A 25889-nucleotide genomic window follows, 5' to 3' on the forward strand; every position below is an offset into this window, starting at 1 on the left:
ATCTCACCATTGAGTTAATAGAGAGCTTTTGCCTCTCAAACACTCCCCTGGTCTGCCATTCACTGAAATTTCCCTCTTTCTTGGACACCAGGCCTCAGGTTGGATCTTTTCACCACTTAAACTTCTCATCTGCTTTCTAGCATTTTTTTCCTCACTTTTTTTTTTTCTTGATTACCGTTCAAAGCTTTTGAACTTAGTCTACTGCTTTTGATCGGAAAAGTCTTCATTTCTTTTAAAGCTTTCATTTTCTCTTCATCTCTTTGCTTGGTTATCAGCTGGAAGGGAAGTCACTTCTCCTGAAGTCATACTTCCCAGCCTCATGGTCTTTATTTATCAAATATTTGTTGAGTACTTACGGGCTTCACAAGCTGGGACCATGGCATAAGACACGTTTCTTACCTGACAACTCTGTTGGGGTGACAGGCATGAAAATAAATACTTGCAGAGTAATTATAAGAAATGTCTAAAAGAGGATGCTGAGGTTCTGATGGCACAAAGGAGGAAGTGAGTAATGAATTAAGGGTCAGAGAAGGCCTACCGAAAGCCTTTAACCTGGGTTAAGAAAGGTGGAAAAGAGTTTCCCAATGAAAGAAGTGACGAAAAAAGCATTCCAGAAACTGAGAGTATCACGTGCTAAAGACCTAGAGGTGTGAGCTAGCAAGTCCCGCTTGGGGAACCTGTTACTTATTTGGTTATTCTTGGTGCTCAAATAGAGAGTTTATTCTGGTGCTCACCAGAAATGAGGCTGAGGAGGTAAGAGGGATTCAATGATGGGGCACCTTCCGTGCCTTCCCAGGAACTTTGGGTTCTCTCCTGAAGGCTATGGAGGCCAAGGGAAGGGTTTTAAGAAGGTGGGCCATAGCAGTCCGATTTAGAAAGATCATCTGAACTATATAGCAAGGATGGGCAACTGTAGGTGGGGATACCAGACAAGAGATTATGGTAATACCAGTAAGAAATGAAGAGGGTGCCAACAGAAGCAATGGCGGTGAGGTCAAAGAGGAGAGAAGAGAGTAAAGATATTAAGAGATCAAGTGGAGGGGCACCTGGGTGGCGTCTGACTTTGGCTCAGGTCATGATCTCAAGGGACTGAGCCCCAGGGCAGGCTCCCTGTTCATCGAGGAGTCGGCTTCTCCCTCTCCCTCTGCACCTCCCCCTGCTTGTGCTGATGCTGTCTCTTTCTCTCTCTCAAATAAATAAAAACTTAGAGAGAGCGAGAGAGATCAGGCAGATACGGCTTAGTGATTGCCTGGATATTGGGAGTGAAGGCAGGTGTCTAGACAACGTGACCCAATGGATATTGATAGCATTAACTGTGATGGAGAAGGTGGGAGAGGGCAGGGTAGGGAGGTGAGATGGAGAGGTGTGCGTGTGTGGCGTGAGGTGCGGTCCAGGATGTGGGTACCATTGGATGTACTCATTCTGTCTTGCAGCCATGGCTGACGGCCTTCAAGTCACGGTGCTCGACAAGAAGAAGGTGGCCATGCTCTTTCAGCCCACCGTGCTCCGCTGCCACTTCTCCACGTCCTCCAGGCAGCCTGCCGTCGTGCAGTGGAAGTTCAAATCCTACTGCCAGGATCGCATGGGGGAGTCCTTGGGCATGTCCTCTCCCCGGGCCCAGTCTCTCAGCAAAAGAAACCTGGAATGGGACCCCTACTTGGATTGCTTAGACAGCAGGAGGACTGTCCGCGTGGTAGCTTCAAAACAGGGCTCGACCGTCACCCTGGGAGATTTCTACAGGGGCAGAGAGATCACGATCGTGCATGGTAATGACACCTCTGCGTTGAATCCCGGAATAGAAGGGAGATGAGTTCTGTTGTCCCAAACACAGGGGGATGTCAGCCTCTCCACCTTGCTACTCCTCAAGATTTTGATTTATGGGAAGTGGAAGCACCAAGAAGCCTAGCAAATGACTTAATGTGACAGCGAGGGGGAAAGGGGGAAGGGTGTAGTATCTAGAAGAGATACTGAGATGAGCTTTGGAAATGGTCTTTCTCAAACCTGACCCCTAGTCTGAGGAGCTTGCTATCAGAACTGAATTGAAAGAGGTTCTCATCAAAGAATGTTCTCAAATACACCTTGACATCAGCCTTTATGGCCTTTCCCAAAGTCAGAGAACAGACTTCCCTAAGAAGTTTCTCTGTTGGGAGAAGGGATGTATGTATACACCGTCCAGAGCCAGGTAGATGCCTCGGCCCCAGCCCCCTGTGGTTCTGTATCACTTCTACCCTTTCTTCTGCTCCCTAAAGTATTGGACAAGAAAAGGGCCTACGAGGCTGACCTGATCTATTTGATCATTTGAATTTCGAAGAACTCCTGTGAAGCCAGCTCATTTCCAGGAGTCCAAAGTAATTCGGGAATGACCTGGCTTTCAAGGACTTCTGCAGACCTAGTTAGTTGAAAGCAATCTTCTATTTCCAAAACTGGACTAGAACTAGACCAGTTTCTGGGAACGCCCTAAGTCTTTCACCTTAGGGATGCTAGTATTTGCTATCGGGTTTTTTATCTGTTTGTTTATTTGTTCATTGGAAGTAAAGCAGACATCTTGTCAACCACCATTTAGGCAGTGAAGTAGAACACGGCAGACATTCCTTCTGGAACAGCCCCCGCTCACCCTCCATTGTCCAGGGCTTGCCTTTCAGGGAGACATTTTAGGAATTGGACCTTCTTTTTATGGTAACAGATGCAGATCTTCAAATTGGAAAACTCATGTGGGGAGACAGCGGACTCTATTACTGTATCATCACCACCCCTGATGACCTGGAGGGCAAAAACGAGGACTTGGCGGAGCTGCTGGTGTTGGGTAAGTGAAAGCCCTCGGCAGCTCGGCCGTGTTAGACCCCTCGCGCTGCTCCCTCCGCTCACTGCTCCCTGCGTGACCCAGCGGCGTGCATACACCGGGCTTTATGTCTTGTGCACAAATGGGCTTTAGAAACTCCTCATGAGCAATAGCCATGTTTATTGCACCTTGTTTCTTTGGCACGGTCCTGATGTCTCTTCTGCTCTCTCAGGGTTGTTTTTCTCCCTCCTTCCCGCTTGTGTCCCCTTAACCCCGATTTCTCTCTGCTCTTAGGCTTCACTTCTCTTTTTGTGCACTAAGTGTTGAAGAAAATGCCAGATGCCTTTGAAGCAGAGTAGAGACAACCGAGAGATGAGAATTCATTGCTGAGTGAGGAATCTCCCAAGATGTCAGGAATCTTTTTCCATTCAGTTACCTACATGTAAGACAGTCCTGAGGAAGGGTGGCTGTCAGCTGGAGGGTTTAACCATCAAACGTGCTTGATGGAAAGAACTATTGGAAAGTCTGCTAGGGTTTAGTTGGAAGGCAAATGCCTTGAAACCTAAAAGCTTCTGAGTCATTCTCAAAGCAAATAGATCTAATCTTTATTAATATTAATTTCTTTGTAAAGGAAAATTCATTATTTTTGGCCACGCGTCCTCTTTTGCAGATTGGAGGAATGTCAGTGGGAAATGACTTCCTTGTATGGAATTGAAAATTGAGCACATATTTCATGTTCTATAAAATGTTAGTTGTACAACAAAATTAGAATAAAATATACAGAAATTAGGAAAAGAAACTGCATTAGTTGTAGGAGAAAAGGTAAATTCTTGAGGCCATTTTTTAGATGAAATGACTTTTTTTTTTTGTAGTTTCCAAGAAGCCAGGTGATAACAATGGGAGGAATGTTTCTTTTAAAGCAAATGAGGTTGAAGGTTACTTTTACCCTATGTGAGAAACTCAGGGCCCAGGGAGAAAGTAGAATTTGCTATTTAGGATTTTTAGTTTTACTCTGTGATGACTGTGTGCCTTTAGCAAATCAAGTATTCTGCTGCCTTACTTTTATGGTTTATAAAATGTAATTAAGGTAATTATTTATTAATAACTAACCCTTTAATTAATAATAATTAACCTTTATTAGGGGGCTGACTTAATTCAAATACATATTCCTTGGGTCTAATATGTAAAGCATAGCTGCCGTGATTTGTGAAAATGGGAAGTAGGACAGACATACAAAAGGAGGTAAAAAAGTAAAAAGGCTTATACTGACATTGTGAAAGAATGCAGAGAAATCAGATTTGGGATCTGCAGTGACTCTGTAAATCAGAAAGGAATAAAAAGACAAATTTCTGCCCAATCACACAACTCTCATGGCCAAGTTTGAAGGAACAAGTGGCTCATTGAGCCTGCAATTAGCTAATTGTGGACACAATTATCTGGCCAATGCAGACATTTGCAGAGAAGTAATTGCCTGTGCGGGGGAAAGGGATGCCAGGTAAAAACCACTTTAAATAATTTGTTCCCAATTCTGCAAATGTGGGAAAATGAATAGAGGGAAAGCCTTGTCCGCTGGGGATGTGCTGACCTGCGGGAAGGGCATTCCCCTGGATCCAACCTTGTAGTCATTTGGGGGAAGACACTGTCCTTGGGGCAAAGAGACGTGGGTGAAAGAAAGGCTCAGATGAAAACGGTCACCAGTGATGGGAGAAGAGATGAAGAACAGAAACCAGTGTCACTCTAAAAAGAATGGTAAAGAAAAACGGGGTGGGGCGGGGGGGAGAGCTGCAAATCAACTCATCACAGAAGAGGCGTGTCTGTGAGATGAGCAGGTACATGCTAGCTTTCTTGGGGAGGAGAAACACATCACTCTGCTGTGTTCCACGTTATTTAGAAATGTTCAGAGCATGGTATATTTGCCATGTGAACTTTTTAGGGCAACACTAGTTGTGCTATTTATTTAAAGAAGTGAGTTTGAAATCAACAAGAATTTTGGGGACACAGGAAGGACTGTATTTACTTCCCAGATGCAAACTTCTGAGTCTTCTGTGTCTTGATACCCTTCGTAGAATGTTTCAAAATATCGTCACAGTTTTTAAAATTCTAACTGTTTGGCTGTTATATCCTACAGGCCCAATGGTTAGGTATCCCTTTCATGTGAGGCCAAGAGAGCAATCTGATGTCTGAGGTCAACCTCAAGGAGATGAAGACTTCAGGGGGCATATAACTGAGTCAATAGTCTGCTAATTGCAACCTCCATGAGCCACTGCCTCAGTCATTGAATATTACATCAGGAATGGTTAGAGGGGCTGGGAAAGCTTGATCTAATGAAGGAGGAATTGGGAAGTATCTCCAGTTGAAATTGGAGGGCCTAGAAACTTACTCTGCCTGTGTGGCTGCATAGTACTAGAACCAGGAGTAGAGGTTACAAGGGGCAGGAGTCCATCTCAAAATGAAAAAAAAAAAACTTAACAGTTGGAGCCATCTGAAGATGGAATAAGCCTTCCCAGGAGTAGTGACTTCTTTGTCCCAGGAGGGTGGAAAAAAATCTTAGGAGTTGTTATAAATGAGACATTTCCATATAAGAAAAGGTGCTGAGGTTACTTCTGAGATCCACTTCAATTTCAGAATTTGGGGATTGAGAAGTTGAGGAACATGAGGGATGTGACTACTTTGACAAACAAGAAAATGACCTCCCAGGACTTAAGTCCTCATGACAAAGATCGAAGGGGTTACAGGTTGGTTACAAGAATGTACAGGGTGACCCTGATTCACAAGGAAGCCAGAGAGAATAGACTATGGCCTTTTGCTGTAGGTCAGAGTTAAAAGGAATAATCCCACAAGAATGAAAAGAAACTGTTGATGGTGGCTGGAAGGAGCTGAGCGAAGCTCTGAAGACAATCACGAAGTGGGGGCAGAAAACTGGTTGGAATTTCAGCTGGCCAATTAGGAAGGAAGGGCGAGTTAAAGGGATAAAGTAGAGAAGAAGTTAAGAATTTATTTTTTTCCATCATACAAAGGTGAAGACGAAATGTTGACAGAACAAGATGGTGACGTATCTTATATGTCAGATTAAGAAATTTGGACTTTGTCCTGAAGAATTTGGGGAGCCAGTACAGAAACACCAACAGAGGAATGAAGTGCCATCTCAGGGTCAAAAACACTACTTATCAGCAGGGTAGACCATGCAAAAGAATGCAAGAACAGAGGCTTGGGCTGTGGGGCTGCTGCAGCAGCGTGGGTGAAAGAAAGCCTGTGAGATTCTGAACCAGACCAGTGGCTTGAGAAGTGACAACACAGAAACATTTCAGAGACGGAAGGGATGGATCTTGGTGACTAATGTAAAAAAAAAGAAATGAGAGAGAGGGATGAGTCAAAAGGACACCATGATTTCTAGTTAGCTGGGTAGCCAGCTGTTTCATCAACCAAGAGAGGATACAGGTTGGAAAGCAGGTTGGGGAGGCAGGAGAATGACTTTGGTTCTTGACATGTTGAATATGGGAGGCCTGTGGGAACCCAAGGTAGGGATATCCTGCTGACAACTGGAAATAGAGGTCTGGAACCCAATGGAGAAGCAAGGATCAGACATAATAGATTTGAGAATCCTTAGTGGTACAGCCATGAAAGAATAGAGGAGTCACCCAGAAAGTTTATATAAAGTGGAAAGGGCCAAGGGCAGAACCTGTCAGTCTTATATCCTGGCTTGCTTCCTGGGAGTGGTTCCCCGTGGTACTGCATTGGTACTTGTCTTGATTTCTCCCACAACACTAGAGGCTTCTCCATAGCACTGGACCATGTGCTCTTCAGAGTAAAGGACTTATGCTCGTTTGTCTTTACATCTGTAATGCCTGTCGAGTATAAAGAGGCTGGTGTGAATGTTTTTTTTAAAAATGATAGATAGATAGCATCTATAACTAATATTTTATGCCCCTTAAATGTTGGCAAGTGCTAAGTATATATTTGTTGACTTACAAAGGTCAGTACCATAGATGTCTACAGTCTCAAGTGAGGTAACATGGTTTCATCTCACTGGGCCATAATTCTTTATCTGGCTCTTTCAATTATTACTGGTGGTAGGTCCATCCAGGACTGTGGTTGGAAGCAACAGAGTTGGACTCTGGCTAACTTCGGCAGGAAACTCAGTTGTTGGAAGGGTGTCATAATCGAAAGGAAGGCTGGACAGTCTGTCTCTGAAGAGGATAGTATGCTAAGGTAATGCTTGTTAGCTTCTGTAAAAACATCCCCCAAGTCTCAGTGACTTACTACATGTAGTAGAAATCTCTTACTTCCTCTTGTCCCAGTCAGATATGAGCTAGGAGGCTTACCTGGGTAGCCCCCTTCCAGGTGCTGGAGGAGGGGTCTAAGCTTCTCCATTGTTTGGCTCAGCTGGACCGAAGACATTTGCTCCCACCTGCTCAGAAAGAGAGAGTGAGAAATGTCATATGGGACTTTTTAGGGACCAGGTCTGGCAGTGACATGGGTCACTTCTGCTGTTATTTTGTATTTCCCTGGGAAAAAAGTGAAGATGTTTTGATGAACACCACACAGTCCTTGATGTGTCAGAGATGCTGTAGGGTCTTTGTAGCAAGAATTAGTAAACAATGTCTTTAAGACTCCATAGCCAGAAAAAATCAATTTAACTGTTCTATTGTTTTTTAGGTTTTTTTCTTCATTTTTCCACTCAAGTCAGTCTCAGGTGAGTGAGTTGAGTTAGCCCAGTTTGGACATGCGTCCGCTGCTTAGCCTTGGGAGACCAAGGACTCTTGGCGGCTAGTCCAAGATGTGGAGGAAAATCATCTCCCCAGAGTAAACTGGGGCAGTCTTACAAAAAAAAAAAAAAAAAAGGAAAAATCGGGACACCTGGGTGGCTCAGTGGGTTAAGCCACTGCCTTTGGCTCAGGTCATGATCCCAGGGTCCTGGGATCGAGTCCTGCACTGGGCTCCTTGCTCAGCAGGGAGCCTGCCTCTCTCTCCGCCTCTGCCTGCCTCTCTGCCTGCTTGTGTGCTTTCTCTCTCTCTCTCTTTCTGACAAATAAATAAATAAAATCTTAAAAAAAAAAAAAAAAGGAAGAATGGATGGAAGAGGCAAAAAAAAAAAAAAATAGAAGAAAAAGAAAAAGCAATTAATGTCCACTATTCATAAGGTACACTGATAATAAGTTGTAGTTCATAAATTTTTTTTTTCTGTAAGAGCCATGTAAGGTAGGAGAGGAGGCATTATTTTCCTTGTGTTCCAAATGAAGAAATTAATGTTCAAGTTTTATAATAGTTATCCCTGTCTAAAAAAAAAAAAAAAAAAAAGCAGTGATGATGACCAAACCCAAATGTCTTGGTTCCTAGCCTCATCTCTTTCCACGATACCACAGGCCCTGTCTACATTAAGAGGCTATAGAATACTCCTCTGCAGAAGCCTTGTTTGTTTGTTTATTTATGTAGAGTGCTACGAGCACAAGTGGAGAAGGGGTAGGAGAGGAGGGGCAGAGGGAAAGGGAGAGAGAATCTTGAGCAGGATTCTCGCTCAGCACCGAACCCGACGCGGGGCTTGATCTCATGACCCTGAGATCATGACCTGAGTCGAAATCAAGAGTCAGAGGCTTAACCTACGGAGCCACCCAGGCGCCCTGTAAGCCATGTTTTTAAAATTGTGGTTGCTGCTTGAGGTCGTGGGTAATAATTTTACTTGTCCCAGATTTGCTTTCGTATTTTCACTTTATTTCTTAGGGAAACTGCCTATACCAATGACCTAGGCCCTTCCTTCAAAGGCAGAGTTGTTTTTGCCCGGATTGCATACCTCCCCCACTGAGCATGACCCCAGACATCTGAACCATCTATAAATCACGATGGATGCTTCTTTCAGAGGTTTCAGAAATATCTGAAGACAAGGGATTCAGAGAAATGGGAGGACAACTGCTGATTCAACATTAAACACAAAAAGTATACTGAACATTCTTTAATCTCTTTTTGATGATTCAGAAGGTAAAGTCATGCCAAAGCTAGAGATACACATGGTGTTTTGGGTACATTGAGAGGACTGTGACAGATACCTTAGAAACATTTAGAGGTTTGGGATCATAGAGCCATACCATTAGACAGAAGAAAGGAGTGTCCAGAAATCTGCCACCCTGAGATTAGATGTTGGTCTAAGATCTGTGGCAAGGACAGGATGTTTATAACCTGGAAACATGCCACTGTTTGGATAGGAGCAAAGTCCCCTTGGGCAGCTCCAGCTGGCAGGAAAAGGACTTCGCCATTCAGGAAGGCTCCAGCAGAGACGTTATTATTTTAAAATCTAAAAGCAGCTCGCCTTGTTCTTACGTCTTCCCATGTGCAGTCTGAGGGCTGACCTGTTCTGTCTGATGCCCCATACGGTAGCTTGTTTTTTAAGGGCCTTCAAGTGGAAAAGTGAGGGAAAGGGCCCAGGTGGGAACGTGGGTGGGGGAACATCCGGATTCTGGACTGAGAACAGAGTCAGGGGACATGACCCAAGGGGTACTTAGATTAAAGTGAAGGAAGGCTTTCCTAGGGGCAAATAACACTTTTTAGAAATTCTGGTTCATGAGGGGAATTAGAGAAACTTCGTCTCGGATGAGCTTTCAACATGAAACAGGTTCTCTTGTCTTAGATATTAGGATAAACAAGATCCCTTTCAGAGTCCTTTCTTCCTTTCTATGATTTTGACTTCACTTAGAAGACCCACCGATTGCAGGATTGATTCTCTGTATAGGGTGATGCCTGAAATACTGCTGTTTTGTTTTGCTTTGATATTGTTTTAGAAAAACATGATGCATGTATATTGTAAACATTTCAAGCAGAACAGAAATGTACAAAAGAAGAAAATATCTCCTCAAATCCCGCCATCCAGCTCCAAGGACCGTATTCTTCTGAACTCTCCCAGTTTCAAGGGCTAGACGCATAATCTGGCTTAGGGAAATTTTTTGGCTTAGGGAACTGGTAAGTCCAGGCTCAAGCGTGTCTGAGTCCCAGTGTCCAGATTATATTTTAAAGAATTTGTTTCTTCTGTGTTAGCTTAATTCTCAGGCAGGCTCCCCATCTGGGGCAAAGGTAGCCCCCAGCATTCTAGATTTCCATGGTCTTCAGTGCCTTCCCTCTCAGGAGGATAGATGCCTTTCTCCACGGTGTCGGCAGAAGTCCAGGGTCGGGGGTAGGCCGTGCTTCGGGAAAGGAGGGAAGTAAGCCGACAGCCCCCGTTGAACCGCGCGGACTGAAGGGAGAAAGGGAGAGGAGTAGCTTCCTAAAGGGAAGTTGGGCCGTTGTTTCCAAGTGAAGAAGGCAGGCAAAAACAAACACTGTTCATATTTTGTGGAACTCATCCATTTGTGTTTCTTTATAGGCCCAAAGGCAACGCTATTCCAGGAAGCCAGAAATAGGTTTGCTCCCAGCAGGTCCTTGTGAGTAGGCGCTAAGTCGGGATTGGTTCTCTTCCTGTGACAGTGATGCCTTTGTTTTCCTGTCGTGCTTCTGGTTCTCCCTTCGATCTCCTCCTGTGATTTACCCAGAAGCACCTGGGCAAGGGGCGGAGGCACAGACATACATGGATTTTCATAAAATCACGTTGTTACAACACTGGGCCCGAAATTGCTATTGTGGTCAAAAATACATTGTTCAGCCCATTAGTATTAAGAAGCCATTAAGAACACAGTCAGAAATCAGGGAGCTCTTGGGAGGGGACGTCTCAGAACTTCGGGGATTTTTGACAGGTGCGTATTTCGGAGGCTGAGCGGGAACTCACCCGGTGTCAGTGCTGCACCCCCCCCCCCCACATTAGTTCTGGCTGTTCAGAAAGGCTACTTGTCGCCCAGGCCCCTCCTCTCCCTCTCCCTCTTCGCCAGCCCCAGCCGGGTGGTGCTGCTGCTAACCAAGGAGATTTGCCGATTAAAAGGGCTTCAGCTCCTAGAGTTCCCATGGCAACAGCCTCCTTGGAGGTCTTTGTTGCTTGCTAAAACTTTGATCTCTCAGAGTGGCTGCTGCTGTTTCTCTCCAAGATTTACAAACAGAAGAAGAGGGAAAAAGAATTGGGGGAGAAGAAAGAAGAAGTTTACTCCTGGCAGAAAGGAGAGAAGGAATTAGTGACAGAGCCACGCTCTAGCCGTAAATCTGGGATTTACACCTTTGGACCATCTTTGGATTTTCATATTTTCATTTGTAGACTCAATTATACCTCAGAGATCTGGGCCCCACGTGAAAGACCTTAACTAGGTTTCATTCCATTAAAAGGGCGGAACCATCCTTTCTGTCTTCAGTAGACACCTGGGCCTTCAGATTTCCGGAGAAGCCAAGACAACCATGCTGACTCTGTGCCAGGAGAGAGAGAGAGGACTAATGAGGCGTGAGCTCTTTAGGCTTCGGCACCGTCACCTGTCTTCCCAGCCCCCTCTCCCGCCCCTGGTCTGTTCTGCTTACGTAGATTCCTCTGTTGGAGGAACTAGAAAGCCATCCAGGCAGCAACTGAAATGTGATTCTGGTTAGTGACTGTCAGTGACAACCATTCTATGGTATGAGCCATGGGGTGGGGTGCGTGACTGCTCCAGAGACTTGGGATCAGGCCTTTTCGTCTTCACTGGAAGTCTCCTGTGGCCTTCAGGCCTCTCTACTGCTTAATTGCAACCTTGCTCTTTGATGGGCACTGTGATAGTTCTGCTTCAAGTGTGATTTACATTTAAATTATGATTTACATTAAACTCGTCTTTTTTGCATACTATGTCCCCAGCACAGTGAAGATACAAAATAAGTGACACTATCTTGTCCTATAAAAATTACTGTCTTTTGGTAAAGATAAATATTATATTTCTGAAGCAATTAGAGAGTACAAGAAAAGATTAAGACTCTGTTTGATATTAAGTATCAAGGCTATTGGTTCTCAAGAGGGGGCTGTTTTGCCCTCCCTCTTCCCCCTAGGAGACCTTTGGCAATGTCTAGAAATATCTTTGGTCATCACAACTTGTGGGGTGCCAAAGGGGCCGAGGCAAGTGGTAGACTTTCTACAGTGCACAGGACAGCACTTTTATGCCCAGCAAAGAATTATCTGGCCCCAAATGTCAATAGTGCCCGTGTTGCAAAGCCCTGATCTTGACCAAAGGTCCATCTCAATACCGGACAAAGTCTTCTGTGAAGTGTATGCGCTCTGGGGTAAGATATCCCTGGGCTCAGGGCAGCGACTTGACCTAGCGTGAGTCGATGTTGATGAGCCTCCGTGTCATTATCTGTAAATGTGGGGAAGGGGTCACAAAGGTTACGTGGAAGCCTGATTACGAGATGAAACGGCCCATCAGGAGAACTCCCACCAGTTCCCATCCCCCACACTTCATTGCTAGCGTGGCATCCTTAAATCTGAGGGAACCCTCTTTAGAGAATCCTGGGTTCTGGGAATCCTGCTAGCAAGCAGATTTCCCTTCAGCCTGTTCCATAGGCAGAGGCTTTGACGAGCCATCTGCGGATCGGCAATCCTATTACTAATAGATGCACGTTTTCTGCTGGACATCTGCGTGGTGCCTTGCCAGTGGTGACCCTAATCAGCCCTGTGGGACTCTTCCTGCTGGTGGATTTCAGGACATTCTGTCCCAGCATGCTGTGTGTTGGTTACTACGTTCTGGTTGCTGTTGGAAGTCCCCATTTCTCAGCGGATGGCCCCTAGTTAATTACAGGGTGGTCAGTGCCTAGATACAAGCACTCCATCACCCGGACCATTTGACGAAGTCTGGAGGGGCTTGGGGAACCCCTGACTTGGTTTGGGATCTGGAGGGCCCTGGAAAGACTTTAGCTAGGGTGACTTTCTGATTTTCCGTCCAAACCAGGATACCTCAGGGTGAAAAGGGAACAGTTTTAATAATTTATGTCAAGACAACAAACATAAGCTTGTACGGTCCAGTCAGACCGGTGCGACGGTCAGCCCAGGGACGTGACCACCTTGGAGGTTCTCCTTTGGTTTGAAGAGAGCAGAACATGCAGAGAAGCTGGGGGCAAATTCGTGTCCCTCCTGCCCTCCCGGCTGACTCCTGCGGCCAGCAGCTGTTTAAGTCCTGGAGACCCGGGCACGGGCCCGTCTCCATTCGTTTACTAGAAGCGCGCAGAGGCCCAGCAGAGGGACGTGGGAGATTCCTTGTCCCCTGGGAGATGTCGCACCAGCATGTCTGGGGCCAAGGACGTCCCCTGCGCTCTTGCCGACGCTGGGTCGTTGCGCGAACAGGCGAGGCCTCCAAGGCGCTCTTTGCCTTCGTCTTCCCCAGCCGCCGGCCCGCGCCGCCCGCTCTCCCCTCCGCCCCCTGCCCGCTCGCAGCCTTCACCCCGCCTCACTATTTCTGCTTCACTTGTTGCTCACGCCGTGGGAGGAAGCGGGGCCTTCCATCGCCGCATTCCTGCCGCCGCGTTGCCGTGGTTACGCGGGCGCGAGCCGGAGCAGCTGGGTCAGCCCGCCAGCTCCATTGTGGTCCCGGGGCACAGGGGGAGGCCCCGGGGGGGCCCCGGGAGAGCGGGTGTCCCCGAGAAGCCGGCTCAGCCCTGGGAAGAAAGAGCCGCGGCCTTTGAAAGCCGGGCAGGAAACAGTCAATCCCTGTTCCTCCAAAGCCGGCTGCCGCCCTCCCGGGGTGCGGGGTCGCGTTCACACGGGGGGGGGGGGGGGGGGGGGGGCGGTGCCCCCACTGCGGCCCTGGTGGAAGCCCCGCGCTCGCGCTCGGAGAGGGAGGAAAGGGCCGGGACGCTTGGCAAGCCAAGACCTACAAGCAGTGACCCCCTCCGTGTCTGCCTCCAGCCGCCAGGCATTTGGGGGTTAAGTAGCCATTCTTGGTATCTTTGTGTTTAAGTTGCCGGTCGCAGGTGCCCGTCCGCGGAATGGAGCAGAGTGGGCTCAGGAAATCACACCGGGTCCCCAGCGAGTCCCTTTCCTCCTTCCATCAAATCCCGCCTTCCTCCGTGTCATTTTGGAGTCAAATCTAGCTGTCTTCGGCGTTTCCTCGCAGGCCAAGTTTTACATGTTCGATGACTGCTAAGGCTTGGCATCTCTTCTCTCTCGGGGGGCAGGGAGTTGGTTCGCCAGAGCACTTTGCAGAGTACTTTGCCATCATTTCCATTATTGTTTATTAGTTTGTAGCAGCATGGTGAATGTCTTTTAATTAGCTCATACTGTGTTGTGATGGATTCAGTAATCATTTTCTGGTCACAACTTCAAAAGCTGCTGAAAATTTCAACCATCTCTAACATTTCATGTATCCCAAAATTATACTTTAATTATATAAGTAGAGCAATAATGCCACAAACATAAATTTCAGAGTTGCTCTCTGCAAATATTAGGAAACTAGAAAGCTGTTGCTGCACATTTCTAAATTAAGGATAAGCAAATCTTGAGGGGGATTAAGATGTTGGGGGAAAATATACCGGAATGGGGGTGAGTAAACCCAGGTTTTACTCCTGGTTTGATTAGTTGCTGTGTGACTGAGTAAGAGCCTTAATCTCTCTGAGCCTCAGAATTCTGGAAAATATGGGTGGGTTATGGATTAGATGACCTCTGAGATTCTTTCTAGCTGTAAAATTGAATCCTGAAATTCTATGTGAATAAAAGAAGTCAGCGCTGGGGTGTCTGGGGGGCTCAGTTGCTTATGTGTCCAACTCTTGATCTCAGCTCAGGTCTTGATCACAGGATCATGAGTTCAAGCCCTGTGCTGGGCTCCATGCTGGGTGTGGAGCCTACTTTAAAAAAAAAGAAGAAGAAGAAGAAGTCAGTGCCTTAGGCCAACATATAATCACTGCCAAAAAGCCTAAAGCACTTATTAATAGTTAATTGCAGATGGTACAATACTAGTCATTTTGTGGAAAGAATTCACTGTCAGAATTATTCACTATAATTTAAAGTGACCTAAAATGTAAAAGATATAAAAAGAAAAAAGTACACACATGAAATGCTTAAATACACTTTATAAATATATGTAAAAGAAAGGGAAGCTATATTCACATTTGTGATGGATAATCATAAATTATATTTATTGAATGCATGGTTGCTATGGGAATATAGAATAAAAACAGGGATGTGTGTGCACTTGGGAAATTTCCAGGCTATTTGGGATTCCAAATAGCCATAGAAACAACTTTATACTCAAGGGGGCCAGAGAAAACCATCTGCTCTCCTAAAAGACTTAGGAGAGAAACATTTTGGACGGTTAGGAGCTGAGAGACCAGGGGGTGGGTACGGTACATCCCTGGAAATGGATCTAGGACATGTTAGAAAAGCTTGGAAGTGGGATGAAGCCCAGATGTGCCTTAAACAGAAAGGAGAAGAGGGGAATTGCAAGGAACTGGGGAAGAAAACCCTTCTGAACATCTGATCATCCTGAACAGAAAGGTCACCAGTATGAATATTGGCAAACCTGAGGAGGACTCCAAGGTCACCCAAAGAAATGAATGGAGATAACAGTCTATCAGTGGTGGTGACATCATAAGAAGTATTGTTTTTTTTCTCCTTTTTGTGAGTTCCAGGGCCTTAAATAATTTAGTGTCTGTTGTCAGCAAGTAAGTGACTAACAGATCTGGGATCTGAGAACAAGTTTGTCCTAAAGTAGGATTTCTGTAGTTTCCATTGCACTTCGAAGGTTTGGACTAGTAATCAGAGCTCAGACTTAAGTTTTAAGAGTAGAGACAAAAAACAACTTTTTTGGCTGAATGTTGTAGGCTTCTTGTCTCTCTCCATAATGTCTGCCTTAATAACACCATAGCCTGGTAGTTTGTAACTTTTGGGGAGTGGGGTGGAGTGGTGCTTCCATCCCCCTAGATAGCAAGATGTTACAAGGACTAGAGGATGCTCCTGGCAGTGAGCCCTGAGTCCAGTACCTAGAACAGCGCTGAATGAATGAATGAATGAATGTCTCCTTCATGTTCTTAATAAGAGCTTGTTTCCGTCTGGGATAAAAAGTGAACAATGAACTAGAAGTCCAGCCAGAAGTTCAGCACACCGGACCATGGGGATTTGCTACCGGAAACCCTTCAAGGGGCTTCCGTCCTGCTAGTGGAGGTCCACGTAAAATGGCCATGGTAGCAGAGAGATAGGCGCCCTCATGAAGGTGTGTACAGGGTCTTCAGGAGCACGGAGGAGGGAGCACCCTCTCAGTCTCAGGGCAACCTCCTTCCAGGGCTCTACCAGAGTGGACTGGAGAGTGCACATGGTAAGGATTTGAGCAAAGCAGGAGACTGAGAAGTGTCTTAGCTGGTGTTATTAGTGAAGAAAGTAATTCATTCCTGCCTTGAGGAGCCTGGCCTACCAAGAAAAGAGCATCAGAACCTTGGGGAAGTCCCATCAGGACGTGGCTTGTTGTGAAATGTGCGAAGATAAGGCCCGGAGGAGAAGAGAAGTGGGAAACCAGGCAAGGACTGTGTCTTTGGGGAAAGGCCTCTTGACCAGGTGGAATGAGATGTCAAGAAAAAGAAAAGAAATGAGAAAAAAAAAAAAAAGCTGATGATAATTGGATTTGGCAGGAGGAAAGTCCTTTGACCTTAGTAAGTGTGCGGAAGAGCAGCCGGTAACTGCAACTCTTAGACCGACATCGCTGGACAGGCTGCAGGGGCTGGACACGAGCCTCTCAGGCACAGCTTCCCGCCTTTCTCCTGGTCGTGTCCACCGGCACAGCCCACCTTTCTTTGTTGACCCAATGATGAACGAGTTGAGTTGGAGACATTCCAGAAGTGAGTTTTCCAGAAGTGGTTTTCAGGAATATGTCCAGAGAGTCCAGGTGGGGATCACTTCAGTGTGTCAGTGGCAGGAAACAGCTGACATAGGGACTTGCATAGCTAAGATACAGGGTTGAGTCACAATGCATGTTTCTGCCCTGATTGTTCAACCCCAAGTATGAGAATGTTTTTGGCTGCAGAGTTTGTGATGGTAATTGTAGGAAGCAGGCACTTGTGTTTGTGTGTCCATGTGCAAACTATTAGTATGCCTAATTTGTTTGGTCTATTCATGTGGAAATGTCTTAAAAGTAATGGATTCTGCAAGGTTTGGGGAAAACTGTTTTGAGTGCTTACATAAGACTGGTATTTTCTACTGATAGTTTGAGCTGTGGTTTGAAAAGCATGGATGTGGCCTTCTGTTCACAGGTTCTGTTCTCTACCCTTTCCTCAGACATGAAAGTGACTTGTGATTGCCCCTCTTAAACTGAATCCTGGAAGAATGGCAGTGATTCACAAGTGTTGGTAAAGTGCTACTGAAAGCTGGAAAGGATTTACTGGAATTGTTTGGACTTTCTAAGATCAGACCTTCATTGGATGTGATAGAATAGGAAGAAAAGATAGAGTCTTTCCAGCCGGCAACAGCATTTCTTAGGAACTGTTCATCAAGAAGCTGGAAGCAAAATTATTTTCAGAAATATATGATTCCAACATAAATCTACTTTTAAAAATGTCCTTAGCCCCAGGAAAATATAAATTGTGGTATAAAAGCTATAGAGATTTGCACTCTCTCATTGCTGACATGATACAGTCATATTGTCTGCTATCCCCAAACCCCTTCAGGGTCCTGAAGTCTGAAGACATTACATTTCACCCACCGTATGGCAAGATCCTGTCGCCCATCCTGGGGCCAGCACTACACAATTGCATTATGGGAAAACTTCATCTCTCCCTGAAGCATCAGCTACTCACTGTTGCTTGAGGGCAAATGAGAAGATTGATGTATGTCTCTCTGTTGGAGTGACAAGCTTTGTGGATCTCCTGTCCATATTTTTGATACCACCCTATCCTTAAGGTTTTAAATTACAAATGCAAACATATAATCTAGAAATGAAAATCCCTTCATTGTTCTTCCATGATGCCCATTCCAGCTCTTCAGATTTTCATTTGAACATAGGTTCTTAGAGCTCACACTCACTGACGTTCTGCTGTGTGTAAACAATGTCAGAAGACCAGCAAGGTGATCTAAACAGCCTGTGCGGAAATCCAGCTTTTGTGTTTTATGTGCTCACAAATATCTTGGTCTGTTTATACCTGTCAGTGGTTCCAAGTATGTGATCTCTGGGCCCTATACAGCCCCCAAATATATTTTGTATGGATTGTCCAGTGTTTTAAAAAAATCTATGAATCAGTTGCCAACATTTGAAAATAAGGATATTTCGCACAAAAAGCCTGTGGTCTGGCTAATCTTGAGAAACAGGAAGACCTGCAACTCAGGAGACACATTCCCGTCAGGCAGCAGTTGGCTAGAGGTGAACAGCAGTAGCCCCAGAGACACGTAATCGGCCATTCGCTTTGCCCCTAAATGTTCCCTGGTGTGTTACCCTCAGCTAGCTGCATTTACATGACTTACCTGCTCTCCCTGTAAACAGCTGAGTTTGCAGCTCTAACCATTAAGCACCAGATTTGAGAGCCAAAAATATTATAGATAGGGTGACCGTATAATTAATTGTCTAAAATAGGACACCCTGAGAGTTAAAGTAGTGCTATTAATATTTACACGAGGACAGCAGGCACACACCCGGACATATGGTCTCCCTCTTTGTAGATCACTTTATTCAATCTCTTCACTTGACTAGGGAGAAAGTGGAGACCTAGAAAGAGGATTGCCTGTGGCACTCACCAAGCAAACGAAGGACAGAGTTGACTCCCAGTACCCTGCCTCCCAGGCCACTGCTTTCTCCAGTATAATGTCATCTCTATCATATATATGAGCTCCATATTTTCCTTGAATATACAGATTTTTTTTTAAAGATTTTATTTATTTATTTAACAAAGAGAGCGAGAGAGCACAAGCAAGGGGAGCAGAAGAGGCAGAGGGAGAAGCAAGCTTCCTGCTGAGCAAGGAGCCCGGATGTGGGACTCGATCCCTGGGATCATGACCTGAGCCGAAGGCAGGTGCTCAACCATCTGAACTACCCAGGCACCCAAATATATGGATTTTTTTTATAGTTCATAATTATTACATGGCTAATACCCTGTGAGGGTGTATAGATCTGCAGTTTGTATCATCAATAATATTTCAATTATGAATGTGGTTAATTATGGGCTACCACATATCTAGAGATGTTTAAAACACTGGTAGGTTTGAGAGCTCAAGGGTAGATGCAAGAAAAGCTTTTTCATTTCACTAGCTACAGTAAGAGATGCATTCAGAAGTGCTAATTGTCTGGATTTTTAAAAAATCACCATTAAGTGACTCTCTGACAACTACCTTGCTGGAACAAGAGAAGTCATTGACCGTTGGCTGGTAGTTAGTATAAATCATGTCTTTAAGAGATGGCCAACATCCCCAGCTCCCCAGTCCTTGACCAGTTGTTTCCTTGTAGAGCTTCCAAGAGGCATTTGTGTGCAGAACACTCCAGATGAGACCAGTGCGTGCACTTATCACTGGCTCAGACTCTGGTCCCAAATCCCTGTCTGGTATTCTGTCCCAGGAACGGGATGGGACTGCTGTGAGCCTCAGCGGCAACTCTTCACATTTCAGGAAGGCTTAGGCTGAAGGCTCGCCTAGGGATTCTCCTCCAGGATGCCTTTTTCCAGTGCTCCACTTGGCTCCTGCCTGTTCTTCCAGGAGACCCTGCGAACAGCAGGCTATCCTTGGCAAGTTAGCTGCACAAGATAAGAGACAGACAGAAGCCCTTCTCTCCAAAACCTAGTCACTCGTTCTATACTTCTTTGCCCTTGGAATGTACTGTGGTCCCAATTAATCTTTCAGATGAGGGACCATTACCTGCGCAGGACATGCAAGCAGGACACATTTTACCACATTGGCCTTGTCTAGTTAGGGAGAGCCAAGAAAAAGTAAATGTCCCAGAGGAGCTGCTTTTTCTTTGACTTTTATCAGTGCTTCTTCTCAATGGAGTGGTTTGAGAGAGGAGGGGGCCAGTGAGCAGTCATGACCCATCTTAAGATTCAAAATATGAACCACACACAGGTACCTTTCTCCTCTAATGCAACTCAACAAACTTAAGTTGTTTTCTAAATGAACCAAATCCATATGCATAAAACACACGCCCTCAAACTGTGTTCAGTAGGCTCTTGAGCCTTTGAAGGGTTAATAGTTTGGCTACATTGGTATAAGTAAAAAAATAGTATTAAATTTCTTTTTTTTTTTAACTCTTTAATGTGATTACTAAAAAAGCTAAAGTTAACGTGTCGCTCACATTATATTTCTATTGGACAGAGCCTTTCTGGGGGAGTATGTTAGGCACCTTAGTCATAAGGTTCAGTTCATGCTTGAGTGGTACACCAGTGGCTTCTTGCCTTCGGAGTCTGAAAGGAGGCAACCTGAGAGGTGCTTCAGAGGGCAGCTTGCTCGTTAGCAAGGCTTCAGTGTGGTAGAAACATCTGGGACGAGTGGGAAAGTCGTATCAGGGTCCTTACATTTAGCGTGATAGGAGAACGGGGCAAAAGCATTCGGTGCTTCTTCCTATACGTCAGACTAGCGGTTAAAAGGACGAACCTCCGGATCCCCCACGTCTTCCACGGTCTTGGCTCCTGCGCAGCTCTTTGCCTTCCAGAGCCCCGAAAGGCACCTGTTCTGACACCAGCCCGTCAGCTCACCTGCTGTCCCACGCAGAAGGCACTTGGGTTCATACAAGGCCAGCTTCGGGTCCCATATGGAAAAGCCACACCAGATACATATGTAGAGAGTATTTCTGAAACCAGAAGGGGTGTAGAAGAGCATGCCAGTCATCTAGCTTTATCTTTCCCTTGCCTTTGAGAATTTTAATCCCTGAAGCATCTTTAGGCTATAAATAGAGTCACGTAGTGAGACCATTCCAGGTTAAAACCAGACATGGACTTGTGCTTTGATATGGACACAGGGGTATGTATGGATGTATGAAAACGTGGGTTGCACGTTTGGATACAGATGGGTTTGACTCTCCGATCACATGTGTGGAGAAGACTGTGTACATGAATGGAAACAGCGTATGTCAGTCTGCCCGAGCTGGGCTTTCATACGGGAAGCAGAGATTTCCTCCTTCTAAAAATAGTTCGAGAGAAAGTTCTGTTTCTGCTTCCATCTGCTTTTGGTGCAAAGTTCACTTAGGTGGCTGCCGAAGAGCGATGGAGAAAGCTTTTCTCTTGACTGAGCTCAGCCCCTGGGACTTGCCCCTCCTCCCGCAGAGAGCCTGGGTCCCCAGCCCTGTGGACGATGGGGCCACTGGCGCCAGGCTTCCGGCTGTGTTTGCCCTTGGAGTAACCGCTTCCCTTCTTTTCCTTCTACCTCCTCCAGGCAGGACAGGGCTGCTTGCTGACCTCTTGCCCAGTTTTGCTGTGGAAATTATGCCAGGTACTCAGTCATTTCACTCTTTATTTGCTTAATTTGCTGTTACTCTGTCTGTCTTGCTTCTGCATTAGTCGCTAATCTCTCCTTTAACTTATTTGCACATTTGTCTGTATGTGTCCGTGGTCTTTACCAGGATGAACTAAGCCCAGCGGAAAAGACTTTAGATTGTGTTTCTTCTGTCACCGGGCCCTAAAAGAATCGTGATAATTAAAATGGGCTGCAACAGGGACCCGCCCTTTCGGGGCTGGGCCTTGCAGGCTCTTTGGCAATCTTCGGAACCATTCAGTACCTCTGCTGTGCCTAGACAGCTATAAGTATCCCTAGCGGAGTGACTGTTTTTATTGCATTTCCTTATTCCCTAAATTATATGTTTATCTGTTCATTGGGGTACAATCGCGTTGCTGCGAATTACCTTTCATAACATGATCAATACATATTTCCAAGCCTTATGAAAGTAACACACCCCGCCTCCCTTGAGAAGTACACATGTAAACACCTACATTGCTTTGTATGCAATTTCAGGAGCTTCTGGGGCCCCCTAAGTCCCTGGGATCCATACACCATATGTCAAGGAAACACCCAAATGCACACCCCTGTCGTTTTCTGTAGCTTCAGTTGAACGCACCAGCCTAGACCAGCCAGCCTCAGCTCGCTGCAGCCCCAGAGCCCGTAATGGAAGCGGGTTCGGAGAGAAAGAAGAATGAGCTATGGGAAGGGACATATGCCAACTCAGGGAATGGGGAAGGCTATGATTCCGACTTGCTTTAGACGGCTTCTGGCAAAGGGTTAAGAGCTGCCTAAGTGTTGGGAGCAAGAGAGAGAAACAAAATATTCCTGGCCGTTGGTTTTGACTTTGTTCAGGTTTTAAAACATCTGAAGTCTTTACGGTTGAGTTCCATGAATTCTCCCGTTTTGCCGTTAGCTGGCCGTCCCAAATACGACGTTCTTCATATAAATGTTGATCCCAGAGACGTACGTAGACACCTCTTTGGGACTCCCCCTTATCCAGAGTTGTGTCTGTTTGTACCCATTTGTTCATCACACCCACGATGTTACAAAGCATGACTTCCAACTAGATGTTATATCTCCCGGTCTCAAGAAAGAGTTACTGTATTTTTCATATCTGGTCCTTGGCCGTTGAATATCCCTCCCTGTTGGCTCCCAAGAATCCTTTCATGGAGAGCATTCTTTTGTTTCTCTGAGATAAAACTGCCAGTCTTTAGCCTTGACGGCCCGAGCCTCATTGTAGCCGCCGAGCCACAGCACCGCTCTGTTCCTCAGGGCTCCTATCTGTCTCAGGCTATAGAATGTTACTGTGCTGTAGCTGAGGACTGGGGCAAAACCCTCAGCTATCTATTGTCCTCAGCAGGAATGCTCTCCAGACCATTCTCACCAGACCCAAGACCTTCTCATTTCCTCACTGAAGAGATGGTGACCTGGTTAATTTGAGTGTATTTCAGAGGGAGAGTGAGGACGGACATTCAGAAAACATAAGTTGCTTGTTCTCGTCCTGAGGAAATCATGTTCTAAACAAAGATAATTTTAGCATTAAGACAAAACCCTTTATATAACAAAAATATCCTATTTTCAAGCTCCAACTGAATGTCCATTTAACTGAAGGAATATTTAACAACCAAAATTCAATAAAAACAATATACACTTAAAGTTCATTGTAAAGGTTCTTCTGGTAGGCGGCCTTCCGTCAAAATGAATCACTTTAATCTTTGGACGTTCAAAGGCAATCCTGGCTCGTCCAGTCCATCCCCGGCCTCCAGTGGGAAGCTGGGTCCTATAGCCAAGTCCTGAAAGCATGACGTAAAGTCACGGAGGGTCATGCCATTTTTATGTAAGCCAGATGGAATGTTTCCTTTCTTGAATCTTGTGGACAAGCAGATGAACCGGAAGTTGTGTTCGACCCCTGGCAGAGGTATGAAAACAGCAGAAGTTAACAGCTGGTACGGCCGTCAGAGCCCGGAGCCATTGTAGCCGTGGGCCTGCTGCCTGGTTCGCACAGCCGGCCTGAGTGCGACCAAACCAAGCCACTCCTGGGGCGTGGGGACAGCACGAGAGTCTTTGTCTCTCGTTTTCTCCCTGGTTTGTTCCACAGATAGAAGCAAAAGGCTTTGATCTCAGCCCTTGATGCTGAGGACAGGAAAGGGGTTACAGGGGTGGTCAGCAGGGAGAGACCCGGACCACCTAAATATCTTCAGACCCTGTGACACAGAACTTTGTCTCAGGACTCGTGTTTTTAGAGGTAAGAATAAGTTGCCCACAAAAGGGACATATTCACAGAACCCACCACTTCCCAGCTCAGCTGCCAAGATTCCTCTCCCCAGCCAGGAGTCTTTCTGGTCCTGCCCCATCCTTGTTCAGACACTACGGTGGATATGGTAAGCCCTTTGCCCCGGAAGGCCCCGAAACTCCGCCACCACCCCGTGCTGGTCATTCCACGGCGCTCAGTAGGACCCTAGGGACCCTTCCTCCCTCTTCTCCATACCGCGCAGCGTCAGGCCTTCTCGCTCTCAGAGTTCCCCCTGAGCCGGGGGCGCTCTGTGCCCTGTCGTGATGCTTCCTTCCCCGGGTCCCCCCTGCCCCCACTACCCACTCCTCTGACAGGAGGCAGCGAGAAGAGGGTCCCTGCCGGTGCGGCGGGCCGCCCCCAGCGTGGGTTTCTCTGTGCGTCCTTCCAGAGTGGGTGTTCGTCGGCCTGGTGATCCTGGGAGTCTTCCTCTTCTTCGTGCTGGTGGGGATCTGCTGGTGCCAGTGCTGCCCGCACAGCTGCTGCTGCTACATCCGCTGCCCGTGTTGTCCGGAGTCCTGCTGCTGCCCGCAGGCCTGTGAGTAAAGTGCCGGGCGGGGAGACAGGGCGACCGGAGGAGAGGTCGCGTCTCTGTCCGAGAGCTGTGTGCCCGACTTTCTTCTCCACCTCCTTTCCTTCCGCCTCCGGAGCTGGTTGCTCCAGCCTCCCTCCTCTGCTGGGAGCCCCCGGCTCCCCGAGCTGCCCGTCCCCATGTCCTCACCCGCATGCAGTTCTCCTACTTGGCATCCACACCCGTCCCCCTGCATCTGCATTTCACTCTGGCGCCGCCCACGAAGGGAAGGGCAGGCTCCGATGGTCAGGTTGTGGGGAAGGCTTCTGCCCTCTCTTCAAGCACTCAGGCTAGAGGAAAGCTTCTCTGGTCGTGCCTCTCAAAGGCAGAGAACTCCTCTTTTTACCAGCAGAGCGTGCAGACGGCAGGCTCGGCACACCACCCAGCCGGGGAGGAGTCTTATTTGTGCCCGAGACAACGTGGCCCACCAGACCAGTCCTCATCGGGGGATGCACAGTTGCACCATAAGGGCCGAGCCCGTGCAGCCACTAAGCTGGGCGCCCCAGACCAGAAACCAGACACATCCTGAAGGGGAAAGACATGCAGGCATCTTCAGTGTCCTTAGGCATGAAGCAGCTTCCAGGGGGGGGTCCGGTGATCTGCTCTGCCTTTGAGATCCCAGAGCAGAGCCACGTGCAAGCTCTGTGCCTGCCCGGCCTCTCTAGAAGAGGCTTAGGATCCTCCGGGAAGGAGCCCCGGGTGGCCTGGCGCTAGGCTTCCTGCGGGGGCCTCACGCGTGCTGAAGGGTGGGCTGCTGCTGGCACTGGGGAGGCCGCCATGGCCGCTCCTAGGACCGCTTAATGACTCCGTTGCCAGCTACTGAACCCCGTAATTCCTTATGTCGCTGCCTTTTGGTGGAGCCGGAGGAGTCCAAGGGAGTGGGAGAGACGTTCTGATGAATAGTTCAGGCCTAGGAGAACACACGCACACGCACACGCACACACACGCGCACACGCACGTCCCGGGGCTCCCTTAAGCGCATCCTCAGGCAGTTTCGGTGTGAGGGTTGTGGAGGGTGGGACGATAATATAATCTCTTTTGCTCTTCATCTCCCTCCACAGTGTATGAAGCAGGGAAAGCAGCAAAGGCCGGGTACCCTCCCTCTGTCTCCGGTGTCCCCGGCCCTTACTCCATCCCCTCTGTCCCCCTGGGAGGAACCCCCCCAACCGGCATGCTGATGGACAAGCCGCACCCGCCCCCCCTGGCACCAAGTGACTCCACGGGAGGCAGCCACAGTGGTAAATGTAGTTCCAGACCACCCTGCCCCATGCTCCTCTCTGGCTTCTGCTCTGGTTCCTTACTGATGGGAACCGTCAGCTCGGTGATGCTTCTTTGGAAAATGATGGTCTCCATTCCAGAAATGGGATCCCTCCAGCAGTACCAGGTATCATCTGGAGTGCATGTCAGGCTTTCCAAGGACCGCAGGATGTCGCTGCCCTGCTCCCTTCCCCAGCTCCCCGATAACTGAAGTGATGAGGAAAAGAGGCAAGGTAGCCCTTGAATGCTAACCATCCAGTTCATAAATAGTTATCTCATCCCTACCTAGTGTTCAGGACTGTCAAAGGCACGGTGAGGGACACTAAGAAGTATAGGACATGGTTTGTGTAGGAAGCAGAATGGCCCAGCCAGGGAGAGAGAATGGATTTTTATTAGGACGATGAGATGCTGCAAAGAGTGTGGTGCTGGGTGTTCAAAGGAGATGGAGCTGGAGCGGTTACAGAGGGTTCAGGGAAGAGCTGGGCCTAGAGGAACACAAAGAAATAGGAGAGAGAGGGAGGCTCTGAGCACCCCCCAGGAAGGACACGTGGTAGGAGCTTGGAGCTGGAAGAAAGAAGGGGGGGTGTTGGACACTAGAAGGAAGTGGAGGGCTTTGATGGAGCCTCACCCAGATTAAGGAAGATCCTGAAACCCATCCAGGAGAGCCCGAGGTTCGGTGCCATAAGTGAGCGGGAGCCACTGGCAGGTTCCTGAGTCCTTGGAAAGGCGACACGCCGATGAGGCG

General features: G+C 47.2%; 1 protein-coding gene across 2 annotated transcripts in view; it reads left to right on the top strand.

Annotated features, from left to right (window-relative positions):
• Positions 1-25889, top strand: part of ILDR2 (immunoglobulin like domain containing receptor 2) — a 53851-nt gene that overhangs the window by 12526 nt on the left and 15436 nt on the right. Inside the window, exons 2-6 of one of the 2 annotated variants that reach the window (XM_059412478.1) lie at positions 1434-1766; positions 2684-2803; positions 20964-21020; positions 23708-23854; positions 24949-25125. In XM_059412478.1, coding sequence (XP_059268461.1) covers positions 1434-1766; positions 2684-2803; positions 20964-21020; positions 23708-23854; positions 24949-25125 — 834 coding nt within the window. The remainder of the gene's footprint in view (positions 1-1433; positions 1767-2683; positions 2804-20963; positions 21021-23707; positions 23855-24948; positions 25126-25889) is intronic. The other variant, XM_059412479.1, reaches the window with a different exon arrangement.

Source organism: Mustela nigripes, chromosome 10 (assembly GCF_022355385.1).
Source record: "Mustela nigripes isolate SB6536 chromosome 10, MUSNIG.SB6536, whole genome shotgun sequence".
Taxonomy (NCBI): Eukaryota; Metazoa; Chordata; class Mammalia; order Carnivora; family Mustelidae; genus Mustela; species Mustela nigripes.